The sequence below is a fragment of the Nicotiana tabacum genome, chromosome 7 (genome assembly GCF_000715075.1).
Source record: "Nicotiana tabacum cultivar K326 chromosome 7, ASM71507v2, whole genome shotgun sequence".
Taxonomy (NCBI): domain Eukaryota; kingdom Viridiplantae; phylum Streptophyta; class Magnoliopsida; order Solanales; family Solanaceae; genus Nicotiana; species Nicotiana tabacum.
Window position 1 is genome coordinate 50,691,199 of NC_134086.1, and position 23,116 is coordinate 50,714,314.

Sequence of the window (23,116 nt, forward strand, 5' to 3'; positions counted from 1 at the left end):
TGCATGTGAAATAAATATTGCAAGAAGGAGTTGCCTACTATGGTAAAATTTAGAGAGGGATCACACGTGTGGAGGAAAATGTTAGAGGCAAGACATGAGGTTGAACCTGAAATTATGTGGGAAATGAATAGAGGTTCCACTAATGTTTGGCATGAGAATTGGACTGGACTTTGATCATTGTATCATGTAGTACCCCTAGAGTTCAATATCAATGAAGATTTACAATAGGTGGCAGATCTGAGAGATGAACATGGCTAGAATGATCAAATACTAGAACAATTTTTTCTAGAAGAAATTGCTGAGCACATAAGGCAAGAAGTGTACTTTGATAACATTGATGAGTTCTAGGACACACCTAGGTGGATGCCAACTCCTCCAGGAATGCTTACATTTAGTAGTGCTTGGCAAATCTTGAGGCATAGGGATCTAACAAATCCAGAATACGAGTTGTTATGGACTAAAGGCTTGTCTTTCAAAATATCTTTCTTTTTATGGAGATTACAGAAAGGGAAGATACCTACAGATGATTTATGGAGGAGAAATGGTTACTTAACTGTCTCTAAGTATTGGTGCTGCCTACCACCACAAGAGGAGACATTTCAATATATTTTCCTCACAAGTTCTATTGCTTCTAGAGTGTGGAAGATGTTTTTACAAGCTGCAGGTGTGGTGGTGAATCCAGTCAAATTCATCAAGTTAATAGGGCATGGTGGAGTGCTGATTGTTGTGCTAAGCTCAAGCCATTGTTTCAAGCTGCTCCAGCTATTATCTCTTGGGAACTTTGAAAGAGGAGGAATACTATGAAGCAAATAGGTGCAATATCATTTAATAGGGTAGTGCATGAGATGAATAAAAATCGACATTACCTTGCAAGAGTAAGGTATCCTTTGCTGCTAAATATTCCTCTACTTTGGCCAGATATATTTAGATTCTTTGAAGGCTATAAGCCTTATGTTGTGACTAAAAGAGTCATTTGGCAGTTGCCTTATCATGGGTGGTTCAAATACAATACAGATGGTGCTTCTAGAGGTAACCCTGGACGATGTTCTTATGGCTTTTGTGTGAGGGATTGTGCTAGAGAGTTGGTGTATGCAAAAGCAATAGAGATAGGGTTGTCAAAAAATATAATAGATGAGGCAAAGACAATTGTTGAGGGGTTCTATTATTGTGTTGATATGCAGCTTTATCCTCTTATCATTGGGACTAACTTATTGGTGATGAAAAGGACTATTGATGGTGAATGGAATGCACCTTGGTGTATAGGGAAGGAAATGAAGAGGATTAATGAGATGAAGGATCAATTTAATGTGATCTTTCAACATATACTAAGGGAGGGCAATGCTGTGACAGAGTTTTAGCTAATCTTGTGTTTTCTTTTGTAGGTACAATAACATTCCATTCATTCATTAAATTGCCTAGTGTAGGAAGGAAACTAATCAACCTAGACAAGGCCCAAATCCTTAATCTTAGGGCTAGGGTTGCAAAGAGGAAAGCACCTGATTGATGAGTGAATTCATACACACACTGCCCGCTCTTGTTCTTGTGTCATCTATATAGGGTCAAGCTACTATCCAGTGGTATTATCATGGCTTCATGCTCAACCTGGAGGTGGTCGGGCACCATATGGAATACATAATGGAAGCAGGCAGTACTTTAGGTTCTAAAAAATATCAAAAATTGAAGTGTTCTAAATATCTCTAGCTTTGGTTGTATGCTTGATCAGTGCTGAACTCAATGTCACGACCCAAACCGGTGGGCCGTGATGGATGCCCGAGTCCTACCTATCGAACATCCTTAAGCATGGGTCTAAGATATAAACATGAATAACATATGTGAGGGAAACCTATCCAAAAGACATATGTACATATACATGCAGAATACAGTGGGCGAGCCGGCAAGGCTGCTATAGACAACAATATACCCAAAACTAGAAGCCAACAAGGCCACATACTATCCAACTATACATAATTGTCTATAGATCTCTAATAGAAAATACAACTGTACAAGGATAGGACTGTGCCAAGTCATACCCATATATGTATACAAGCATATCGTACCAAAATCAAAAGCAGCTCCAGATCAAGTGGAGCACACCAATTTTCGCTGATTAGGGATCCTAAGAAGGGGGACCGTCAACTTTCCTACTTGCACCTGCAGGCATGAAACACAGGCCCTGCGAAATAGGGTATCAGTACGAATAATGTACTCAGTTTGTAAGGCACGAAAATCAGTACATAACATACATAGATGAAACATATGATAAAGAATTCCTACTATAAGTCTAAATCATTTGTAAATCCTAAAACATTTATGATGTCATGCACGTGCGTATAAATATCATGTCATGCATAGTTATGGGTGTATATAACATCATCAAGCCTCTAAGGGCATCCCATCATATCATCTCGGCCACTGTGGGCAAAATCATCAACATATACTAGCTGATTAGGTGGTGGTATGTATATAACGTCATAACCTTTTTCCATATCCCGTATACATATATTATACATAAATACGCGTATATAACGCCATCTAGTCATGGGTCAATGTAAATGAATGCAATGCATGAGAAGTACATCAAGAAAATCTTTCGAAGTGTCATAAGATCATTATGCCTTTGATTAATATCATGAAATAAACTTTATCAACTTACATATTTTCTGAGACCCATGAACAGACGATAGAATAATAAGATACAGGGGAATTTAAGAACATAGGCACCTCTAACACTCCTATGAATAGAGTCATTTATGGAAGTTGTGCATTTTCTCGTTTCGTTTATATCGTATGGATCATGCCAAAAGAAAAGAGAGATAGTCTTAACATACCTGAGTCAATTCTCTTGACAATCCCTCTAACACACGTTAGTTATGACGAAACACGTAACAACGAGATCAAAATAGGGAACAATCCGTATGAAATGATCAAAACAATAACGTTGCTATTGCAAAATCATCTTTGTTGAAACTCTTTCTCAAGGGATTTAGAATTTACGTTATGGAATGGAAAGCTTACTGAAAACTATTCTTAAGAGATTGGAATTGACATTACAAGAAATGAAAAGTTTGGCTGAAATTGTGTTTAAGAGACTAGAAAATATTGTTTAATTATGAATATTATCTTTCATATTTGGGTGGTCCCCACATTCCAAGCTTGATGTCACTTTTCTTGGTCAAAGTGTGATACCTTTTCACCTTATTTAATTAGTCATTAGGTAGATAAGAAATGCCTGCCACGTTGGGGAGGGGTAAGTCTTATCCCAAACTTATAATATATACCCACTAATTTTAATTAACTAGGCAATTTTCCATTACCCAATAATTAATCAATTACCTCAAATTACTTAAAATACTACTCACTTTTAATACACTTTATGTACCCTAATATCATGGTCATGGGGTACCTTGTATGGCACTAGTCTATAAATACCGGGTATTATGGCTCGGACCGTATTTTATCCCAAATCGACAACCTTCAACGAAACTCATTTTCTTTGATTTGTTTACCCTTTATCCTTTATGGAACTTACTTATCGCTTGTTATAAATAGCATAAATATGTATAACCTCAAGATAATCTCATCCCCAAGTGTACATCAATTAATTGACAGCGAAACTTTAACGTACGAAAACGCGAGATGTAACACTCAATGTTTGGTATGAGGTACTTATAGTCATGCAGGTCTACAACTCAGTTCATGTGTGCCCTTGTGTACTCAACTATGGTTTTTTTGTTAGACTGCTTTGGCCAGCTTTGATACTGTATGGTGCTGTATCATTTCCTAGTGGTATTAGCATTGTATAATGCTCAATATGGGGATGGTATAACACCATATAAGAGTCTCTTTCTGAGGTTAAACCCTATCTCTAGGGATGTTGCTTCTATTGGGCTTGAATTTGCTTGTGCACAACTAGGTTACAGATTTTATGGGCTACTACTAGTGGGGACTGTATCATACCACTTCATGCTAGAAATTGCATCATGTTGCAGATCGGTTCTCATGACTGTACTTGGTCCTATATGCTATGGTGTAGCTGTTTGGTATTCATGTTTGCCTTGTCCTTAGGATTGCAAAAACTGGCACCTGGTGAGAGCTTTGTAGGTGTTACATTGAGGTTTTTTCATTTGGCTTGTGGATACACATACATCATAGTCTGCTGGAGGTCTTCGTATTCAATTTATGTAAATCTAGCTCATATACGCTCATTGTTTTATTTGTAATAGTTAGCGTTAGAGTACTCTTCCTAGTTTTAGTTGGCCAAATTGTAAGACTTGGACCCAGTTTAGGCTTTCATGTATATATATATATATAAGCAACCAGGCAGCTAGCCTAATTGTATATTTGCTACAAAAAAGTGGAATATGAAAGACCGTAAACAACATGATCCTTCAACATAATGACTGTATGAAATCCCCAAATATCATGCACTGCATCAAACATATAAGAACCACCAAGCAAATATCAAATCTCAAGTCAAGAAAGAAATCAGATGTATATTTTGACTCCTAGCAACATTACGCATGAATTACGTCGATGTCGTACGAGCCGATCCCTAATAATTGTGTACACTGCCGAGGGTCGACCGATGCGAACCATAGATGCATCTCAAATATACTACCGAGGTCGTTCGACCCAATCCAAAATGCTATTTCATAGCATCGTTGATGTGTATGTTCCGATCCACAGGAATAGAGAAACTCTCTGAACTACGGGTCAAACAATTACAACACAAGGATGAGCACACAAAGAAAGCATGATTTTTACCAACAATCGAGTATTCCACCAAAAATCTCAAGGTAATGAAGCTCGGCCTAACAAAATCCCTAATAAAATTTCAATTATAAATTTAAGTAATTAAACTAACAAGTTGAGTTCAAGTAATACAAACATTGCATGATAAAGACCTAAGTCTACCCGGACATAAATATGATTTTAGCTACGTACGGACTCTCATCACCTCGTACGTATGTAGCACCCACAACAAGTAATATATAACAATTAAAGCACCTATGAGGATAATTCTCTCTTACAACATTACTCAAGATACTTACCTTGCTTCCAAGTCCTCATGTGCCCTCAAACCACACTAATAGCCTCAAAACAATGCCGAGCAACCTGAAACTAGTCAAAAGTCATATAAATTAATCAGTATATACTCATAAGTTCATAATTCATCTTTTAGAGTAATTTTCTAACCCAATTCAGAAAGTTTATAAAAGTTATCCCCAGGCCCACGTGCCCAGATTCTAAAATCTTTTGTAGATAAATGTTACATATGACCTTACGAACTCAAATTTATAATTTATACCCAATTACATGATCAATTTCTTGGTCAAATCTCATTTTTACTAAACCCTAGATTTTCCAACAAAATCCCATAATTTCCATAATTTCTATGTTAATATCTACCCATAATATATGTATTAAACTCACATTAGGTAGAAATCACTTAACATAAAATGCTAGATAAAAATAACCTTCTAAGAAGCTCCAAATTCGACCAAGAAAAATGAGAAATGAAAAATATGAGCCTAAGTCCCGAGTTTTAAAATGTTTCTATCCAATTGACCCTTTGTCGCGATCGCAAAGGCAAACCTGCCATCGATCCATAATTCCTCTTCACGAATGCGACCAGGTCCTTGCGATAGCGAAGGCTAGCCCGTGCAATGCTTCGTGAGTGCGAACAGCCATTCACGAACGTGAATGCCAATGACCTGCCGACCTCCAGCCCCAGCTCCTTCTATGGGAATGCGTGCCTTCTATCGCGAACACGTAGGCCACTAGTCCCTAAGCCTTCGCCAACACGACCCAGCCTTTGCGAATGCGAAGCACCAAACGCCTCAACCCCAAATCAGTCATCGCGAACGCGAGAACTCCTTCGTATTCGCGAAGAAGGAAACCAACACCAGAACAACCTGCTAGTTTGACTTAGCTTCGGGTGGTTTGAAACATACCCGAGCCTCCCGGGATCCCGTCCAAATATCCAACAATTTCATAAACATAGTCCAGACCTACTCGAAGTCTTGAAACACTTAAAACAACATCGAAACCAAGAATTTCACCTCAAAACCTAATTAATCAACATTTGAACTTCAAACTTCTTCTAACTAGCTCCGAAAGTGACGAATCATACTTAGACAATTCAGAATGACGCTAAATTTTACGCACATGTCAAAAATCACAATACAAGCCTATTCCAAGGCTCAGAATCCAAACTAACATCGGTTATACCCAAGTCTACCTTAAACCAAACTTATGAAACTCTAAAACCTTCAAGACGCCAACTTTAATTATAAGCGACGAAACGCCCCTGGATCACCCGAAACTCAATCATAACATGCGCCCGAGTCCAAAATCATCATATGAACATGTTGGAACCTTCAAATCTCAATTATGAGATCATCTCAAAGTATTGACTAAAGTCAAATTTGGCCATCTTAGGATACTATTATGGAACTAAGTGTTCCGTATTCAACCCGAACCCTTCCAAAGCCAAAAAATCATCCTTGCAAGTCATAAAACAGTAAAAGAATATATGGGAAGTCTTAAATAGGAAAACGAGGATCTAGGAAGCAAAATGACCAATCAGGTCATTACATTCTCCACCTCTTAAACAAATGGTCATCCTTGAATGGGTCTAGAATCATACTTGGAGTGTTGAATAAGTCTGAACATCTGCTCCGCATGTCCTTTTCGGTCTACCAAGTCTCCTCCTTGATTGGTTGACCCCTCCACTAAACCTTTACCACTGAAATATCTTATTAGACCTCAACTTGCAGACCTGCCTACCAATAAGAGCAACTAGCTCCTCCTCATTACAAAAGCTCTCATCTAGCTAAAGTGTGATGCAATCTAACACATCGACCTGTTGGCATGGTACTTCCGGAGCATAGACACGTGGAAAAAGATGAACTTCCGATAGACTGGGAGGCAAAGCAAGCCTATATGCAACCTCTCCAACTCTCCCCAACACCTCGAATGGGCCGATGAAACTCGAACTCAGCTTGACCCTTTTTCCGAACCTCATGATACCCTTCATCGACGGGACTTTCAAGAGAACCGTCTTGCCCACCATAAATGATAAATCATGCATTTTCTAATTCACGTAATCTTCTTCCTGGATTGAGTTGTACGAAGTCACTCCCCTATCAACTTTACCTTATCCAAGGTATCCTTTATCAAATCAGTACAACATAACCTAGCCTCGTCAGGCTCAAACCAGCCGATGGGGGAATGACATTACCGACCATACAAGGCCTCAAATGGAGCCATCTTGATGCTCAATCTATAACTGTTGTTATAAGCAAACTCAACCAAAGGTAAGGATCGATCCCACTACTTTCTGGAGTCAATAACACATACTCTGAGCATATCCTTCAAAATCTAGATTGTCCGCTCCGACTGCCCGTCGGTCTGTGGATAAAAGGCCGTGTTGAGCTTCACTCGGGTATCCAACTCACTATGTATAGCTCTCCATAAATGTGAAATGAATTGAGTTCCTCTATCTAAAATGATGGTGATAGGCACACCATCCAACCCGACGGTCTCCTAAATATAAATCTGGGCCAACCTCCCTGAAATGTATGTAGTCATAACTGGAATAAAGTACGAAGACTTGATCAGTCTATCGACAATGACCCAAATGACATCAAACTTCCTCAACGTCCGCAGCAAATCAACTACGAAGTATATAGTGATGTGCTCTCACTTGCACTCTAGTATAACATATCTACTGAAGTAAGCCATTTGGCCTCTAGTACTCGTACTTAACCTGCTGGCAATTCAAACACCTCACCACATACTCAACTATATCCTTCTTCATCCGCCTCCACCAGTAATGCTACCTCAGATCCTGATACATCTTCGCGGCACCCGGATGGATAGAGTACCGCGAGCTATGGGCCTCGGTCAATATCAACTCCCGAATATCGTCCACATCGGGTACACAGATACGACCCTGCATCCTCAGAACACCATCATCGCCGATAGTAAACTCCTTGGCATCACCTCGTAACACCGTATCTCTAAGAACTAGCAAGTGCGAATCAACGTGCTAACGAGCCTTGATCCGCTTGAATAAAGAAAACTAAGCCACAACACATGTAAGAACTCGACTGGCTTTAAAATATCCAACCTCACAAGTCGGTTAGCTAAGGACTGAATGCCCAAAGCCAATGGCCTCTCTCCTGCTGAAATGAATACCAAACTACCCATACTTCTGCTCAAGGCATCCACAACCATATTCGCCTTACCCGGATAATAGAGGATGATAATATCATAATCCTTTAGTAACTCAAGCCACCTGTGTTGCCTTAGATTAAGATCCCTCTGCTTAAACAAATGCTGTAAACTACAGTGAGCGATGTAGACCTTGCACGACTCCCCATAAAGATAATGCCTCTAAATCTTGACAGCATGAACTATCGCATCCAACTCTATATCATACATGTGGTAATTCTTCTTGTGGGGCTTCAGCTGACGTGAAGCATATGCAATAACTCACCTTTCTTGCATCAATAAACAATCCAAACCAACACGTGAGGCATCAGAATACACAATATACATCCCTGAACCTGAGGGAAAAACCAACACAGATATTGTATTCAATGCGGTCTTGAGCTTCTGAAAGCTCGCCTCGTAATCATCAGACCATTTGAATTAAGCACCCTTCTAGGTTAACAATCCACTCCTAATCCGCACTCAACAATGAATGGAAGAGGTCGTTGGAATAATAGTACGCAACTATGAGTCGGGGTCGATTTCCTCACGGAGCTAAGTGTGGGTGTTAGAGTATACACTTGATGAGCGTAAAAGAAATATCTTAAATACGCTTCCAAAAAAGATGGTTTTGCAAATTACACCTATAAACTATACTGTCAATGATTAACTAGAGAAATGAAACTAGAGAACGCTTCATTGTTTTTGGTTGTTTTCAAATAGGTAAAAGGCTTAGGGATGTAACTTTTGACTTGGTGTTAGCCTAATGTGTTAATTGCGTTAACACGTATTTTAGTCATTGGGGTATATTGTAGCTCTCAACTCTAAGTTACCTACTCAATACCTTTCGATCATAAAGTGATTTTGCCCAATTTGGCTTTCTCAAACCCAAACGGGTATCAAGCCAACGGTTGATATGAGCTCAAGTTGAGTTTTTCCTATATGTAGTTCAAACCCTTTAATTAGACTAGTCAAAACCCTAACTAGCCCAATTTATTGTTAGCCAAGTTTTTCTAGACTAAGTCCCTCTTTATCAAGTAAAAACCATGTTAAAAATGCATGAATCAATGTTTGCAACAATTAATTCTAAAATTAAACTATGAACAAGGCTAAGTAACATACACCCAATCATAAACAAGTATTAAATTAATTACCCATAAGGTTTACGCACTAGGGTTGGTCACGACCCTAGAAAATATCTAGCTACTCATAGTCGAAATAGAAGAAAATAAAGAAGAAACACTAACTGTGTGCGTTCCGACTTTTCTTGGTCGTTTTGCACACTCTATGAACTTTTTGAATTCTTGTCAGTGTGACCATGTTTTGCAGCCATACAAATTGTGTGCGGTCCTAATTTTGTTCAATCAACTTCTGAGTTTTAGCACTAGATCTGTGGCCGCAAAGAGAATTCTGTGGTACACATTTTCTTTTGCGGCCACAAAAATACTTCTATGCGTCACACTTTTGGCTTGCTGCACTCCTTCTTGCCTAATGAGTTGAAACACTCCTTTTTGAGTTAGATTTCTTCATTAGAGTTTAATTCTCCAACATTCCTGTAATTTACACATTTTTATTTGTTTTGGGAACATAAATCAATAATTTCGGACTAAAATTAAAGCAAGAAGGTACTAATAAGCAGTTAAAATTCACAATTATCAACTCCCCAAACTTAAGTCTTTGCTTATCCTCAAGAAAATAGATTAGTTCTCATCTCCTCAAAGTCAAAGTCCATTTTAGAGAGTCAATGGTAAGCCATTCATAATCAGTTGAGACCAACAATTACCCACACTACTCATGCATTATCAACAAGGTAACAAATAACATATTATGCACATATAGTTCTAATGTGAAAATTGAGCTACAAGAATTGACTTCACTCGTCAAGTACTCTTGTCTATCATGGTTATTTTGTGGTCGCCGTTGTTGTTGGTTTGGGTCTTGGAAGTTGTTTCTTTGCCCTTGAAAAATTATTCACATATTGCACTTCTTCTTATTGCTCATTTTAAGAATCATCATGATAAAAAACGCCATCATCTTGCACATAGTTCTCCACTCGGGATGACATTTTTCGACCCTTTATCCTCGTCTTGTTCATCAAAACATTAACTCCCTCCATAGCATGATCTTTCTTAGGGGCTTGCACTTAAATGAGTTGGGACTTTGCTAATTGAGTCATGGTAGTGATCAATTTGGCAATGGCTTGCCCATAGTCTTGCAACTCTTTGTGGAGGTGGATCATATTTGGATCACCTTGTGGGACATTGGACCGGAATTTTAAAGTCGATGATGTCTCCGCCATCTCATCTAGTATGTCACATGCCTCTGTATTAGGCACGGTCATAAAGTTTCCACTGGCTAGTTGATTCACTACACATTGGTTGGTTGTGTTAATCCCAAAATAAAAGGTTTGTTGCAACATGTTTTTCGTCATATCGTTGTTGGGACATTCCTTAACCATTGTTCTATAGCGCTCCCAAATTTTGTGTAGTGGCTCATTTGATTCTTGTTTGACCACCAAGATCTCATCTCAAAGTGTATCCATGTGCCCAAGAGTGAAAAACTAAGCAACGAATTTGGCCATTAACTCATCCCAAGTCTATATTGAATGCTTTGGAAAACGTTCCAATCAATCTAAAGCTTTCCTCGTAGATAGAAGGGAAAAAGCCTTAGCCTCAATGCATCCTCGAAAACATTAGTTTGCTTGCTCCCCCAACATGTATCCATAAAGCCTTTCAAATATTTCTAAGCATTTTGGGCTGGTGCATCGGTGAAGAAGCCCCGTTGCTCAAGTAAAGTGAGCATCACGTTGGTGATTTGAAAGTTTCCGGCCCTAATATGGGGAGGGACTATTGCACTAGCATAACCTTTGTTGAGCAATATCCGGTGTTGAGCCGCTTGTGGTGGATGTGGTTGAGGTGGGGGCAAAACAGGTACGCTGTATTGTGGTACCCGGCCTCTCCATTTAGCTTGTGGACATGAGGTACCTCATCTAGTTGTTCCTCCTTATTGTCCAAGTCCCCCAAAGACATATTTCTGAGCTCATTATTTTCCATATTTGTACCTATGATTTCTTAAACAATTTAGTAATACAGAAGGGAAAGAAGATATTCCCAAAAAAAAACACTCAAATATATAGCTAACACTGTTATAACTTCCCGGTAATGGAGCCAAAAATTGATCCACTCCCAATCCACACTCAATAATGAGTGGAATAGGTCTTTAGAAGAATAGTACCCAACTATAAGTTGAGGTCGATTTCCTTAGGGAGCTAAGTATGGGTTTTAGAGTGTACATTTGATGAGTGTAGAAGAAATATCTTAAATACGCTTCCAAACAAGATGGTTTTGCAAATTAGTTCTATAAACTATACTATCAATGATCAACTAGAGAAATAAAACTAGAGATTGATTAATTGTTTTTGGTTGTTTTCAAATAGGTAAAAGACCTTGGGATATAACCTTCACCTAAGTGTTAGCCTAATGGGTTAATTACATTAATACTTGTTTTAGTGATTGAGGTATACTATAGCTCTTAGTCAGAGTTGCCCACTCAATACCTCTCGATCATAGAGTAATTTTTCCCAGTTGCCTTTCTCAAGCCCAAACGGGTATCAAACCAACTAGTTGATATGAGCTAAAGTCGGGTTTTCCCTATCTCTAGTTCAAACCCTTTAATTAGAGTAGTCAAAACCCTAACTAGTTCAATTTCTTGTTAGCCAAGTTTTCCTAGACCGAGTCCCTCTTTCTCAAGTAAAGACCAAGTTAAAAAGATATGAATCAATGTTTGCAACCATTAATTCTAAAATTAAAGCATGAATAAGGCTAAATAACACACACCCAATCATAAACAAGTATTAGATTAATTACCCATAAGGTTTACACACTAGGGTTGGGTCACAACTCTAGAAAATATCTAGCTACTCATAGTAGAAATAGAAGAAAATAAAGAAGAAACACTAATTAAAGACATAATACAAAATTAAAATGATGAACTAATGTGTTTTTAACCCAAATTGGTCATAAATTACCAAAAATGGTAAACTACAATGGCTACAGCTCAAAAAACTATCAAACATGACCTAAAAAAGTGATTCCCATTGATTTATTGTGGCCCAAATTTGCTGACAAAAAATGACCTTCGAGAGGTTCTGCGACCGCAAAATTCCATGTGCGGTCGACACTTTGTTCGATTCTGCAGTTTGAGGGATTCTGCAGCCTCACAATTTGATCTACGGCTGCACTTTAGCTTATGCTGCCGCACAATTCCATGTGCGATTTGCACTCTTGGCAAGGCTTCAGTCTTGGTCATTTTGCACACTCTCTGAATTTTTTGAATTCTTGTCAGTGCGACCTTGTTTTGCGGCCGCACAAATTATGTGCAGTCTGAACTTTCTTCAACCAACTTCTAAGTTTCAGCATTAGATCTGCAGCCGTAGAGAGAATTCTACTGTCTGCTCATTCTTCTACAGCCGTAGAAATACTTCTGCGTGCCGCACTTTTGGCCTGCTGTGCTTCTTCTTGCCTTATGAGCCGGAGCACTCTTTTTTGAGTTAAATTTCTTCATTAGAGTCCAACTCTCCAATATTCCTGCAATTTGCACATTTTCATTAGTTTCGGGAACATAAATTAACCCTTTCGTACTAAAATTAAATCAAGAAGATACTAATAAATTATTAAAATCCACACTTATCAACTTCCCAAACTTAAGTCTTTTGCTTGTCCTCAAGCAAATAGATTAGTTCCCACCTCTTCAGAGTGAAAGCTCATTTTATAGATTCAATGGTTAGCTATTCATACTCTGTATGCGGCGAAAACAAAGGGTCCAATTTCTCGTCATCAAGGCACCTCAGAAGACCATCTCGAAGTCTCGATGCTACGAGTTCATGGTCTAGTTTCCTCCCTCGAGGTTTGTCGAGGCCCGATCTTGGGATAACATTGACCACGACTGTGATAGAAATGGGGAGTTCCCAAGGCACGTGGCCAGGACTGACAGGGCCTAGTGGACTACTCTAAACCCGAATCAGGGCATCACCTAGCTGTCCCATCCCCATATCTTTGTAATTAATGAATTTTGTACTATGTTGGGATTCCCCTCCTATATAAAGGGGATCCTTGTCATTTTGTAGACCTCTGTTGCTTCAATTGCTATACATGAAATATACAAGAACATACTTTTTGCTCTCTAACATACTCTCTTGATATTATTGCTTTCATTTATTATCTTCATAATTGTTCTTCATTTATTGCCTATCATTGACCATAAAGAGCCTCCGTTAATTTTATCCTAACTATTAGTCATATTTCGACCCACCTCGATAGCTCCCTACCGAGCTCTGGAATCGACTCCAAGGCCCCGAATCAACAAGCTCAAGGTCCCGATAATTGGCCCAACGGTTTGGTTATCGCCCTATCTTTAACTCTTATTTCGTTTCTAAGTCTCACATACATAGCATCAACTGCTTAACAAACTAGCATAAAAATAGATCACGTATTGTTAGAATCCCAGAGTCAAATTTCATTGTTATTACCATTTTCACGGTAAACAGTTTGGCGCCCACCGTGGGGCTTATAATAATAGTGATTATTTTCTTGCTGGTTTCGTTACGCAACGCAAGTTATCTTTCACAGTTTATCTTGTCCAAGATCTTTGATTTCAGGTCAGAATGTCTAACTCAGTGAATGGAGGTGAAAACAACAATCTTGAGGACCATGGAGAAAACAATGTGGGTGTTCCAGGTGTTGGTATGCCACCACAAAACCTTGGGAATGTGCCAGAACCAATCCCCGTGGATGCGGTCTCACGCGACGTCCAACGCATCGACATAAGCTCCCACACTGACAGGAGCGTGCACCAAGGGGATCCACAAGAAGCTCAGAAAACCCCGACCTGGGAAGAGCGTGAGGTTAGCCTTCGTGTTATTTTTAAAATGTTGCAGGAACACCAGCTAGCTATTGCTCAGCTACAAAGTCACCAAAAAACTCCCAGCACAATAGCACCAGGGTCAGCTCCCCCAGCCGAACAAGTACCGGAGAGATCGAGCAATAACGGATCGATGGCCGATCCCGCCATTGTGAAAATGCTTGAGGACCTCACCAGAAGGATCAAATCGGGCGAGAAAATGATAGAAGCCAACTACAAAAAGGTCGAAACCTACAATTCCAGGGTCGACCAAATTTTGGGCACACCCCCGGTCCTGAAAGGTGTGGATTCGAAAAAGTTCATACAAAGGCCGTTCCCAAAGGAAGCAGCCCAGAAACCTATCCTAAAGAAGTTCAGAATGCCAGAACTCCCAAAATACAATGGGACCTCAGACCCAAATGAGCACGTTACTGCTTACACTTGCGCAGTGAAGGGCAATGACATAAAGGATGACGAGATCGAGTTCGTCTTACTGAAGAAGTTCGGGGAAGCACTCTCGAAGGCGGCCATGATGTCGTATCGCAACCTTGCTCCTAACTCCATAGACTCATTTTCCATGATAGCAAAATCCTTCATAAAAGCACATACCGGTGCCATCAAAGTAGCAACGAGGAAATCCGACGTCTTCAAGATCAAGCAAAGGGAGAACGAGATGCTGCGAGAATTTGTATCTCTCTTTCAAACGGGACGAATGAAACTACCACCGATCTCTGACAAATAGGCGGTGTAGACCTTCACTCAAGGTCTGAATAAGCGAAGCTCGGTGGCTTCGAGGCAGCTGAAAGAGAATCTAGTCAAATATCCCGTCGTAACTTGGTCGGACATCCACAACCGATACCAGTCGAAAATCAGGGTCGAAGATGACCAGCTAGGAGCCCTATCATGCTCAGTATACCCAAGTAGGCTCTTGGTAAAGTAGCCAAAGCCAAAAAAAGAAAGATATCAACCATACACCGAAGATAGAAGGAATGCCCCGAGGTGCAACCCACTGCACAACGATCAAAGGATAGAATCCTCGAGGACTCATCAACAGAGCCGGATTCGAGAGGAACGCGAGGCCAATGGAGGCGTCTCACTTATCAGAATACAACTTCAATGTCGATGTATTGGACATTGTGTTCGCCATCAGCAAAATTAGAGACGCCAGATGGCCCAAACCTGTACAATCGGATCCTTCACAAAGGAACTATAATTTAGTATGCGAATTTCACAACACGCACGGACACAGGACCAAAGATTGCCGGCAACTTTGGGAGGAAGAGGCCCGGTTACTCGACAATGGCCATCTTCGGGAATTCCTCAGCGATCGAGCCAAAAATCGGTCTCGAGAAAGGGAAATAGCCAAAAGGGACAAGGCAGATGATCCACAACACGTCATCCACACGATCTTTTAAGACAGCAACCATGAGATGCGCCCTTGATCGTATCCAAATAAAGAACTGTACCACGTCCTCCAAACGAATACCAAGGATCAAAAGCGCCATCGCCACTGAGGTATAATTATCTCCCTTTTTATTTTATATTTAATAATTAACCTTTATGTAGGCTCCTGACCAAGGTAGTCAAAACGCTAACCCAACCCGAAGACCTTAGGGTTTCAAAGCATCCGTTGCACTCTTTTCCTTTTACCGAGTTTTTATCCCGAAAAGGGTTTTGCCGCCAAGGTTTTTAATGAGGCAACCTCCACATGCTACCTAAGGAATGCTCAACAAGTATTTGAGCCTTCTTTTGCAATCAACCTCGAACACTGGGGGGCATCCCCCTCCGAAAGGCCATCCGCTTGGAAAAGTCAAGAAACACCAAATGAGGTCCCAATAAGAAAATGATGTATCGAGCCAAACGGTCAAACAAACTGTGTCCGTATAGCCGGGCCCCCGATGGTGAAAACATGTACACTTGTACCAAATAATTGAAGAATATCTTTTATCAACACCTCAATGACTTCTGGGTTGAGACTCCAAGCTCATAAGCCCTCAATGAGGCAACATGAAAATCACAAAACGTCTCCAAGGCTGAAAGTGCCTTGAATACTCAGGGACTGGCTCGAAAACCTCAAAAAAAGCACGACCTCAGGGTCGGGATCTCCGAAATTGTAAGCCTTCAATGAGGCAATACAAAATTTACAAGTAACGGCTTCTAAGCCAAAGTACCCTCGATGACTCGGGGACTATCGACAATCGCCATTCATAAAAAAACCCGAGGCTGTAAGACCCCGAGCAGGCAGACTCGGTCTCGTAAGACCTACATAAGGCAACAACTATATCTATAAGACCTCAAGCAAGGCATGAACTACACTTGTACCAAGTGACAATATCTGTAAGACCTCAAGCAAGGTATGAACAATACTTGTACCAAGTATCCAAACTGTAAGACCTCAAAGGCATGTAAAACTTGTAAGACCTTACTAAAGGCATAAACCCGATCTCAAAGTTTCGGCTATATATCGAACTTGTAAGACCCCTAAAATGGCATACCCTCAATATAGATGCCGAAACTATCTCACTCGGGATTCAAAGGCTCCGGCCAAACACAAATGACTCCGGTCACAAGTTGTACTAGCCAAACTAACGCGACTCGGGGATGCCCGGCCGTCGCTACAAAATCACAAGCCTTTAATTACTTCGAATCTACTTCGAAAAGAACTGGATAAATATGCTACCCTCGATATAGGAAAAAGAGCTTTGACCACGTCAGCTCCTAAACATCGGCTTCGAGATACTCATCCTCCAAGCCAAACCTCCTGAGGTGATCGACCATCACCATATAACGACTCACAATCAAGGTTTTTTATTAAGCTGTCAAAGAGTCAGGCAAACACTATTTTAAAAATCTTTATCGAGGGAAAAATAAAGCCCACATAAATGGTCGCATCGACCAAACGCGTAAGAGCCCTTGTCGCCAGCCTAATGAGCCTCAGGGCCACATACATAAAAGGTCACTTCGACTCGAGGCCTAAGAGCCATTAACGCCAGCCCACACAAATACAAAACTTAAGGGTCTAATGAGTTTGAGTCGTAACCTGATTTGGAAGCTGAACCCAAAATAGTTGACTAAGTATGCCTAAGAGCAAGGCATAAGAGCCATTGTCGCCTACCCACACTAAAAAAGTCCGCATCAGCCCAAGGCGTAAGAGCCATTGTAGACAGCCCACATAAAAGTCACATCGACCAAAAGCGTAAGAGCCTACGGGCTAGCCTAACGAGCCCTAGGGCCGTATCACGAATCTAAGGATTCTTACCAACTTAAAGGTCGATTGATCTGGCTAAAATCTCGACAAAGAGGAACCCGAAAGATACAGAAATTGCAACGTTTCCCCCTAGTATATACATGTAATAAAATACAAGCTCCATTTACAGTATAACGTGAAAGCACTATTTACAAAGACAAAGAAAGAAAATAGAAGTCCCCCTCGGTGACTACGGCCCGATGGCCCCGTCCTCGCCATTTTCGGCATCAGACAAAAGGAACTTGGCATCATACTCCTCCGCCTTGGCTTGCTCGATCTCCTCCGAAAGATCGAAACCCCTGGCGTGAACTTCCTCGAGAGTTTCCCTCCGAGATTTACACTTTGCGTACTCATTACTGCTGCTCGAACGACCAAGAGTTCTCCTTAGCTCAGCTCTAGCAGTGCCAACACTCTTCAAATAGGCCGCTGCTTTCTGATCCGCCCTAGTGCTGCTCATCACAGCCTCGGCCCGGCATTCACCACCTCGTCCTTCGCCTTCGAAAGCTCAAACTCGAGCCTTGCGATCATGTTCGCCCGGGCAGAATCACTCGCACGAGCGGTCCAGATTTGCATCACCAGGGTGGAAACTTTATCCCAAGCACTCTCCTTGGCCGCAACTTGGGCATCTACATGGGCTTTCATCTCGTCGAACTCACGTTTGACCCCGCCAACTTCGCCCCAGAATTGTTCCAGCTACTCTGTTTTGCTCTCCAACTGAAATATCGAAACATTAACCTCAGAAAATGAAAGAAGGAGCATACATCAACATGAAATACAAGATACCTATCTCTCAAGGTAGCTCTCTCAGCTCCGACTTCAATCCGCCTCATACCGCAGGGATACCAGCTCGCTTTCTTTTTTCACACAAAGAAGCTTAAGGGATTTCTCCCTATCCGAAGCTTTCCACAACCGAACCTCATAGAGAAGTAGCTCGGCTGAGCCTGTCAAAGGCATGCGAAAGAAAATTCAATGAGAAAGGAAGAGTGTGAAATCGGAATAGTCCTATGACGGTTACCGGACTTACCGTAAAGCTGAGCTGCTGAGCCTCACTAAATGCAGAGCCAATGTCTGATGGATTAGTGTCCCCCGAAGCGCCTTTGTCAGTAGAAGAAGAAGAAGGCACCACATTCTCCTCACTCTTTGAAACGCTATTAGTAGAAACGGGGAATGTTCTTTCAAGAATGGAAGCCTCTAAAACTGAATGATCGGTCGAGTCACCTTCCTTGAACCGCTGAGAAGGACTAGCCCCGCTGCGAGCCTCCTCACATTGCGGATATTCTTTTTGTTGATCATCGACCCTCGACCCTGAGGTCGACAGTCTCTCCTCATCCCCCAGAGGACATGGCCTTATCTGAGAAAAATCTCCAATACCTGCGGCGGCTAAGTTAGTACACTAAAAAGAAAAGTACCATTCTAGGGAAATAAGCCACCAAGCGCCTACCATGATGCTTTGCCTCCCATCTCCCCTTGGACAGGTCTCGCCACCTGTGCTTATCATAGGTCGAACAAGCGGCCAACTTACGAGACTACTCGGCCAAATCCGGGACCTAGTTCGGCAACCAAGGAGTCGTTATAAAAACATATGAAACAGTAAAATATCATTATGGAGCCTACCTCCAGACAAAATGATAAAAATACAGGTATGACACTTACGTGTGAAATTCCATTTCTCAGGAAAAGGCAGAAACTCTCTAGGAATGATATCGATCGTCCGGGCCCAAATGAATTGGTTCATCCATCCTCGATCTTTGTTCTCTTCGCCATCAATGGTAGGAGACTACGTGGATCGACACTGTAGAGTAATCAAACCCCGATAACGTAGTGGCCGATATAACCTCACAAGACGATTGAGGGTAAAGTCGAGCCCGACCTTCTCTGCAAAGTATCTTATCGTTTGCACTTTCTTCCAAAGGGATGGGTGAGCCTATGTCAAGGTGACCTGATATCTCCGACATAACTCAAGCCCAACCCGGTCAGGGGGACCCGATGTAAAAGTGTGCGTATACACGCTCAAAAACCCCTCGACGTAGGTCATGATGCTCTCCTCAAAGGAAGGTACTTGTAGCACCACCCCTTCTCCCCATCCACAATCTTTCCTGATCATTTTGAGGTGCTCCTCCCCTACTGATGAGATGAACCTCAATGCGTGCTCCCGATGCCCTTAGACGTTGGGAGGTCTTTCCAATGTAAAGTCTTTCCTCGAGACAAAGCACCTCGAGGCCCGCTCATTAGGCACCGACGGTGTACCACCGAACGGACGTGGAGCAGAGGCAGAACTCCCCTCTCCTTAATGAGGGGATATCGATGTAGCAGTCATGGCTACGATAAAATAAGAGGAGGAGGATATAGATCTAGGCAAAGATTTTGAGTTGAAGCAATGTGAGAACTATAGGGGCAAAGCAGCAACTATTCATAACTATAGGGACAAACCATAGTTCTATGGAGAAATAGTTACTCAGAGTAGCAGAATCTCCACTGAGGAAGCAAGTGAATGAATATATATGGGCAAAGCAGCTGCTCGCCTACCCAGAGGGCCAATTAATCCTGGCCATGGTAATGTCACTTTTTCCTTGGGAAATGTACTGGCGGGACCACCCGGGTTCACCCCGGGTCCCCCTTTATCAAATCGCATGAATACTACTACCCCACGAGAGTCGAGAGGTATCGAGACCTTTGAGGCTTTTTCCCATCACAAGCACTCCAAAGAAGATATCAACCTAACTTCGATATAGGACCCGACTTCAGGGGTCCCGATTACTCTAACAAAGGGCTCCAAAGGATTATTATTACAATTCAAAGATTAGCTCCACAAAAGCAGCAAGATATAAAGAATGGAAAGGCTTCGGGTAGAAAAACCCTTTCTTCATTGCCAAAATATATTTACAAGGGACGTATTTGCAAGACTCACTCCCCTGGGAGTACATGCACAGAAAGAAAAAAGGAAAAAAGCAAACGCATCACAAGGCCTACTCTTCATCGCTACTATCCTCCGAACCATCTCCAGGATCCTCATCTGGAGCGATCAAAAGCACAGACTTTCTCTACAATTCTCGGGCCTCCTCAATCTCGGTCGAAAGATCGACACCTATGGTTCCGACTCCCTCCAAGGCTTCCCTCCTCGCCTTCGCTCTAGCATGCTCGATATCCCGTGCCAGTTTCTGCTTATCCAATATTGATATCTTACAGGCTATTTGATTCGCCATGGCTGCGTCTTGCAGTCAAGTGGCAACCTTCCCTTCGATCTCGGACTTGGCCGTAGTCAGCGCAACAACTTCCTTTCGAGCACTTTGGAGAATATCGTGGGTCGATGCAAAATCTGAGGTAGCCACCTCATTTCGTTCCTTCAGCCGGAGGATTTCCACATCCTTTTGTCCAATCAGCAAATCCCTTTGACTGATCTACGAAGGGAAAGGTAAACTAGTCAGTATCGAATTATTGGAGTGAAGGAAAGACTCATGCATAACGGAATACCTGCTCGGCAAGGGCAGCTTTTTCTCGGAGTGCTCCCTCCAAAGTAGCCCGGAGCTTGCCTGACGCTTTCTCCTTTCGGGCAGAACGAACCTCCGACTGTCGCAGTCTCAAGGATATCTTCTCAAGCTCATTTTCATGACATGAAAGCTCCTCGTTAATCCTAGAGAGGGCATGATCATCTCCTTACACTACAACAAAACAGAAGAGTTAGAAGAATGAAGAAAGATGCTCGAGACTAATGGAAATATACTTAAAGAAGCTACCACCTACTGTATGAACCTCTCTGTCACCTTGACAAAACCGGGAGCGTTAAGGTCAATGTTCTCGCTAACATCGTCAAGAATATTTCCAAGCGTGCCTCTCCCCTTGAGTGGACCCCCAGTTTTGGCAACATTAGCATCTTGAGCATCCCTTAGCTCCTCTGACGAGAACTGAAAGCTAGAAATGAAATCATCTATGTCACCAGTTTCCCCAATGGGCAACTCCTACTCCTAAAAAGCTCCGGGTCTCGACCCTTCAGGGTCAGCAGCAATGGTCCCCCTAGTAGAAACTGCACCAAACCCGGTCATGGGATCCGAGACCACTTTGACACCCTCCTCGAGGGTCTTCGATCTACGCGACCAACCTGAGTCGGCCGTTCCTGATTCAACAGCCTCCAGTCAAGGCACCTGCAAGGCTCCCACACTCGACCTCGTCCTTCGTGCCAACTGGCATTCGTCATCATCATCATTGTCATCATCATCCTCATCCTCAACGCTGGGACTTGCTCCTTTAGTTGAAGTCGAGGTCCTAGTAACGGCTCGAGCCTCGCGTGACTTAGGTTTCTTTACCGCAGAAGGATCAGCAACTGCCTTACCTTTCCTTTTCTTGCCCTTGCCGGGCTCCGAAGCCTCCATCGTGCCAGTAGGGGCGGCCTCATCAGCATATTCTCGTAAAGGCCTACACGAGTGCAGTAATTATAATCTATCAGCACAAAAGATATGGGGGGAAATGTAAATCTAAGACATAGGTGGTAAGGAAGCTCTACCATGATTCTTGGCCACCCATTGCTCCTTAGACAGGTCGGGCCAAGTTCAAACAAGATATGGGAAAGCGGTGTCCAACCGTTCAATCCACCCCGGCAAATCCGAGACCACTTCGGGGTACCAAGCGGTGGCTACAGGAAATACAAAGAGGTCATTATTCCAGAAGAAAGGAAAGAAAATCACAAAACATGACTAAGGAAAAAATGTTTACACTGTGTGTTCCACTTCTCCGGGAAAGGCATCCTCCCGGCCGAAATTATGTCCGAGGTCCTCACCCGGATGAACCTACTCATCCACCCTCGATCCTTCCCCTCGTCGATGCTCGATAAAAATGATTTTTTGGTTCAGTGGTGAAGCCTGATCAAACCTCAATAAAATCGAGGGCTGTACAACCTAATCAAATGGTTGAGGGTAAAGTCTCACCCACAACCCCTTCGGTGAAATGGCGGAGCATCAAGACTATCATCCAGAAAGAAGGATAGATTTTCCCAAGCATCACTTGTTATTTTTCACAAAAATCAAGGATAACCGGATCTATATCTGGGGGAGAGGATTTAGAGGAATCGACAGGACCCAAACTAAACGGGTAAGTATATACGTGAAGGAAGCCATCCTTGTGATCCGTTATATTTTCATTAGGGCTAGGAATCTCCACCTCCACTGCCTCGTTCTATCGGCAGTCTGCATTCACCTTCTTTATGTTGGTCACGACACTAATGTATCGGGACACGTATTTGCATCGACCCGGTGTGGATGAAGTGTTGTCGATGGTAAAGTCCTTCGACATATCAAGCTTGGTGGGAGTACATTGACCCAAGGTAGGTATCTCTTTGGGTTTCCACTTAGACATTCGAGATGAAGAGGCAGCCTCGTCTCTCCGAGGAACCGTCTTGGATGTTCTAGCCATGATGATGGTGAAATTTCTCTAAGAAAGTGAGAAGAAAAAATGCAAGTAGAGATGGGTCTGGCTTTGCAAATTTGAAGCAGTTGGGAAAATAAAAGTTTTCCAACAATTGGTGCCTTTATAGGAACCTTGTGGGAAGCGGAATGGACAAACTGGTAGCGGTTCGTGGGCTTCTCGATAGCCGCATTTGACGGTGACCCTTGCGCAGTTTTTTGGGCATGGCATTTAATGCTCTGGTAGGCTGACGTCACAACAATGACGCCCTCGGTTTAAAAGCTCATAATCATTTCTCATCACTCCTCTCTAAGAAACGCGAGGACTATATGTATGCGACAAAATCAGAGGGTCCAATTT

At 42.0% G+C, this 23,116-nt stretch overlaps 1 protein-coding gene across 1 annotated transcript; it reads left to right on the plus strand.

Annotated features, from left to right (window-relative positions):
- The first annotated feature begins 800 nt into the window (after window positions 1-800).
- Window positions 801-1,358, plus strand: LOC142162083 (uncharacterized). Its single transcript, XM_075218390.1, has one exon. It carries the CDS (start codon window positions 801-803, stop codon window positions 1,356-1,358), a length of 558 nt encoding a protein of 185 aa, XP_075074491.1.
- Window positions 1,359-23,116: the final 21,758 nt, after the last annotated feature.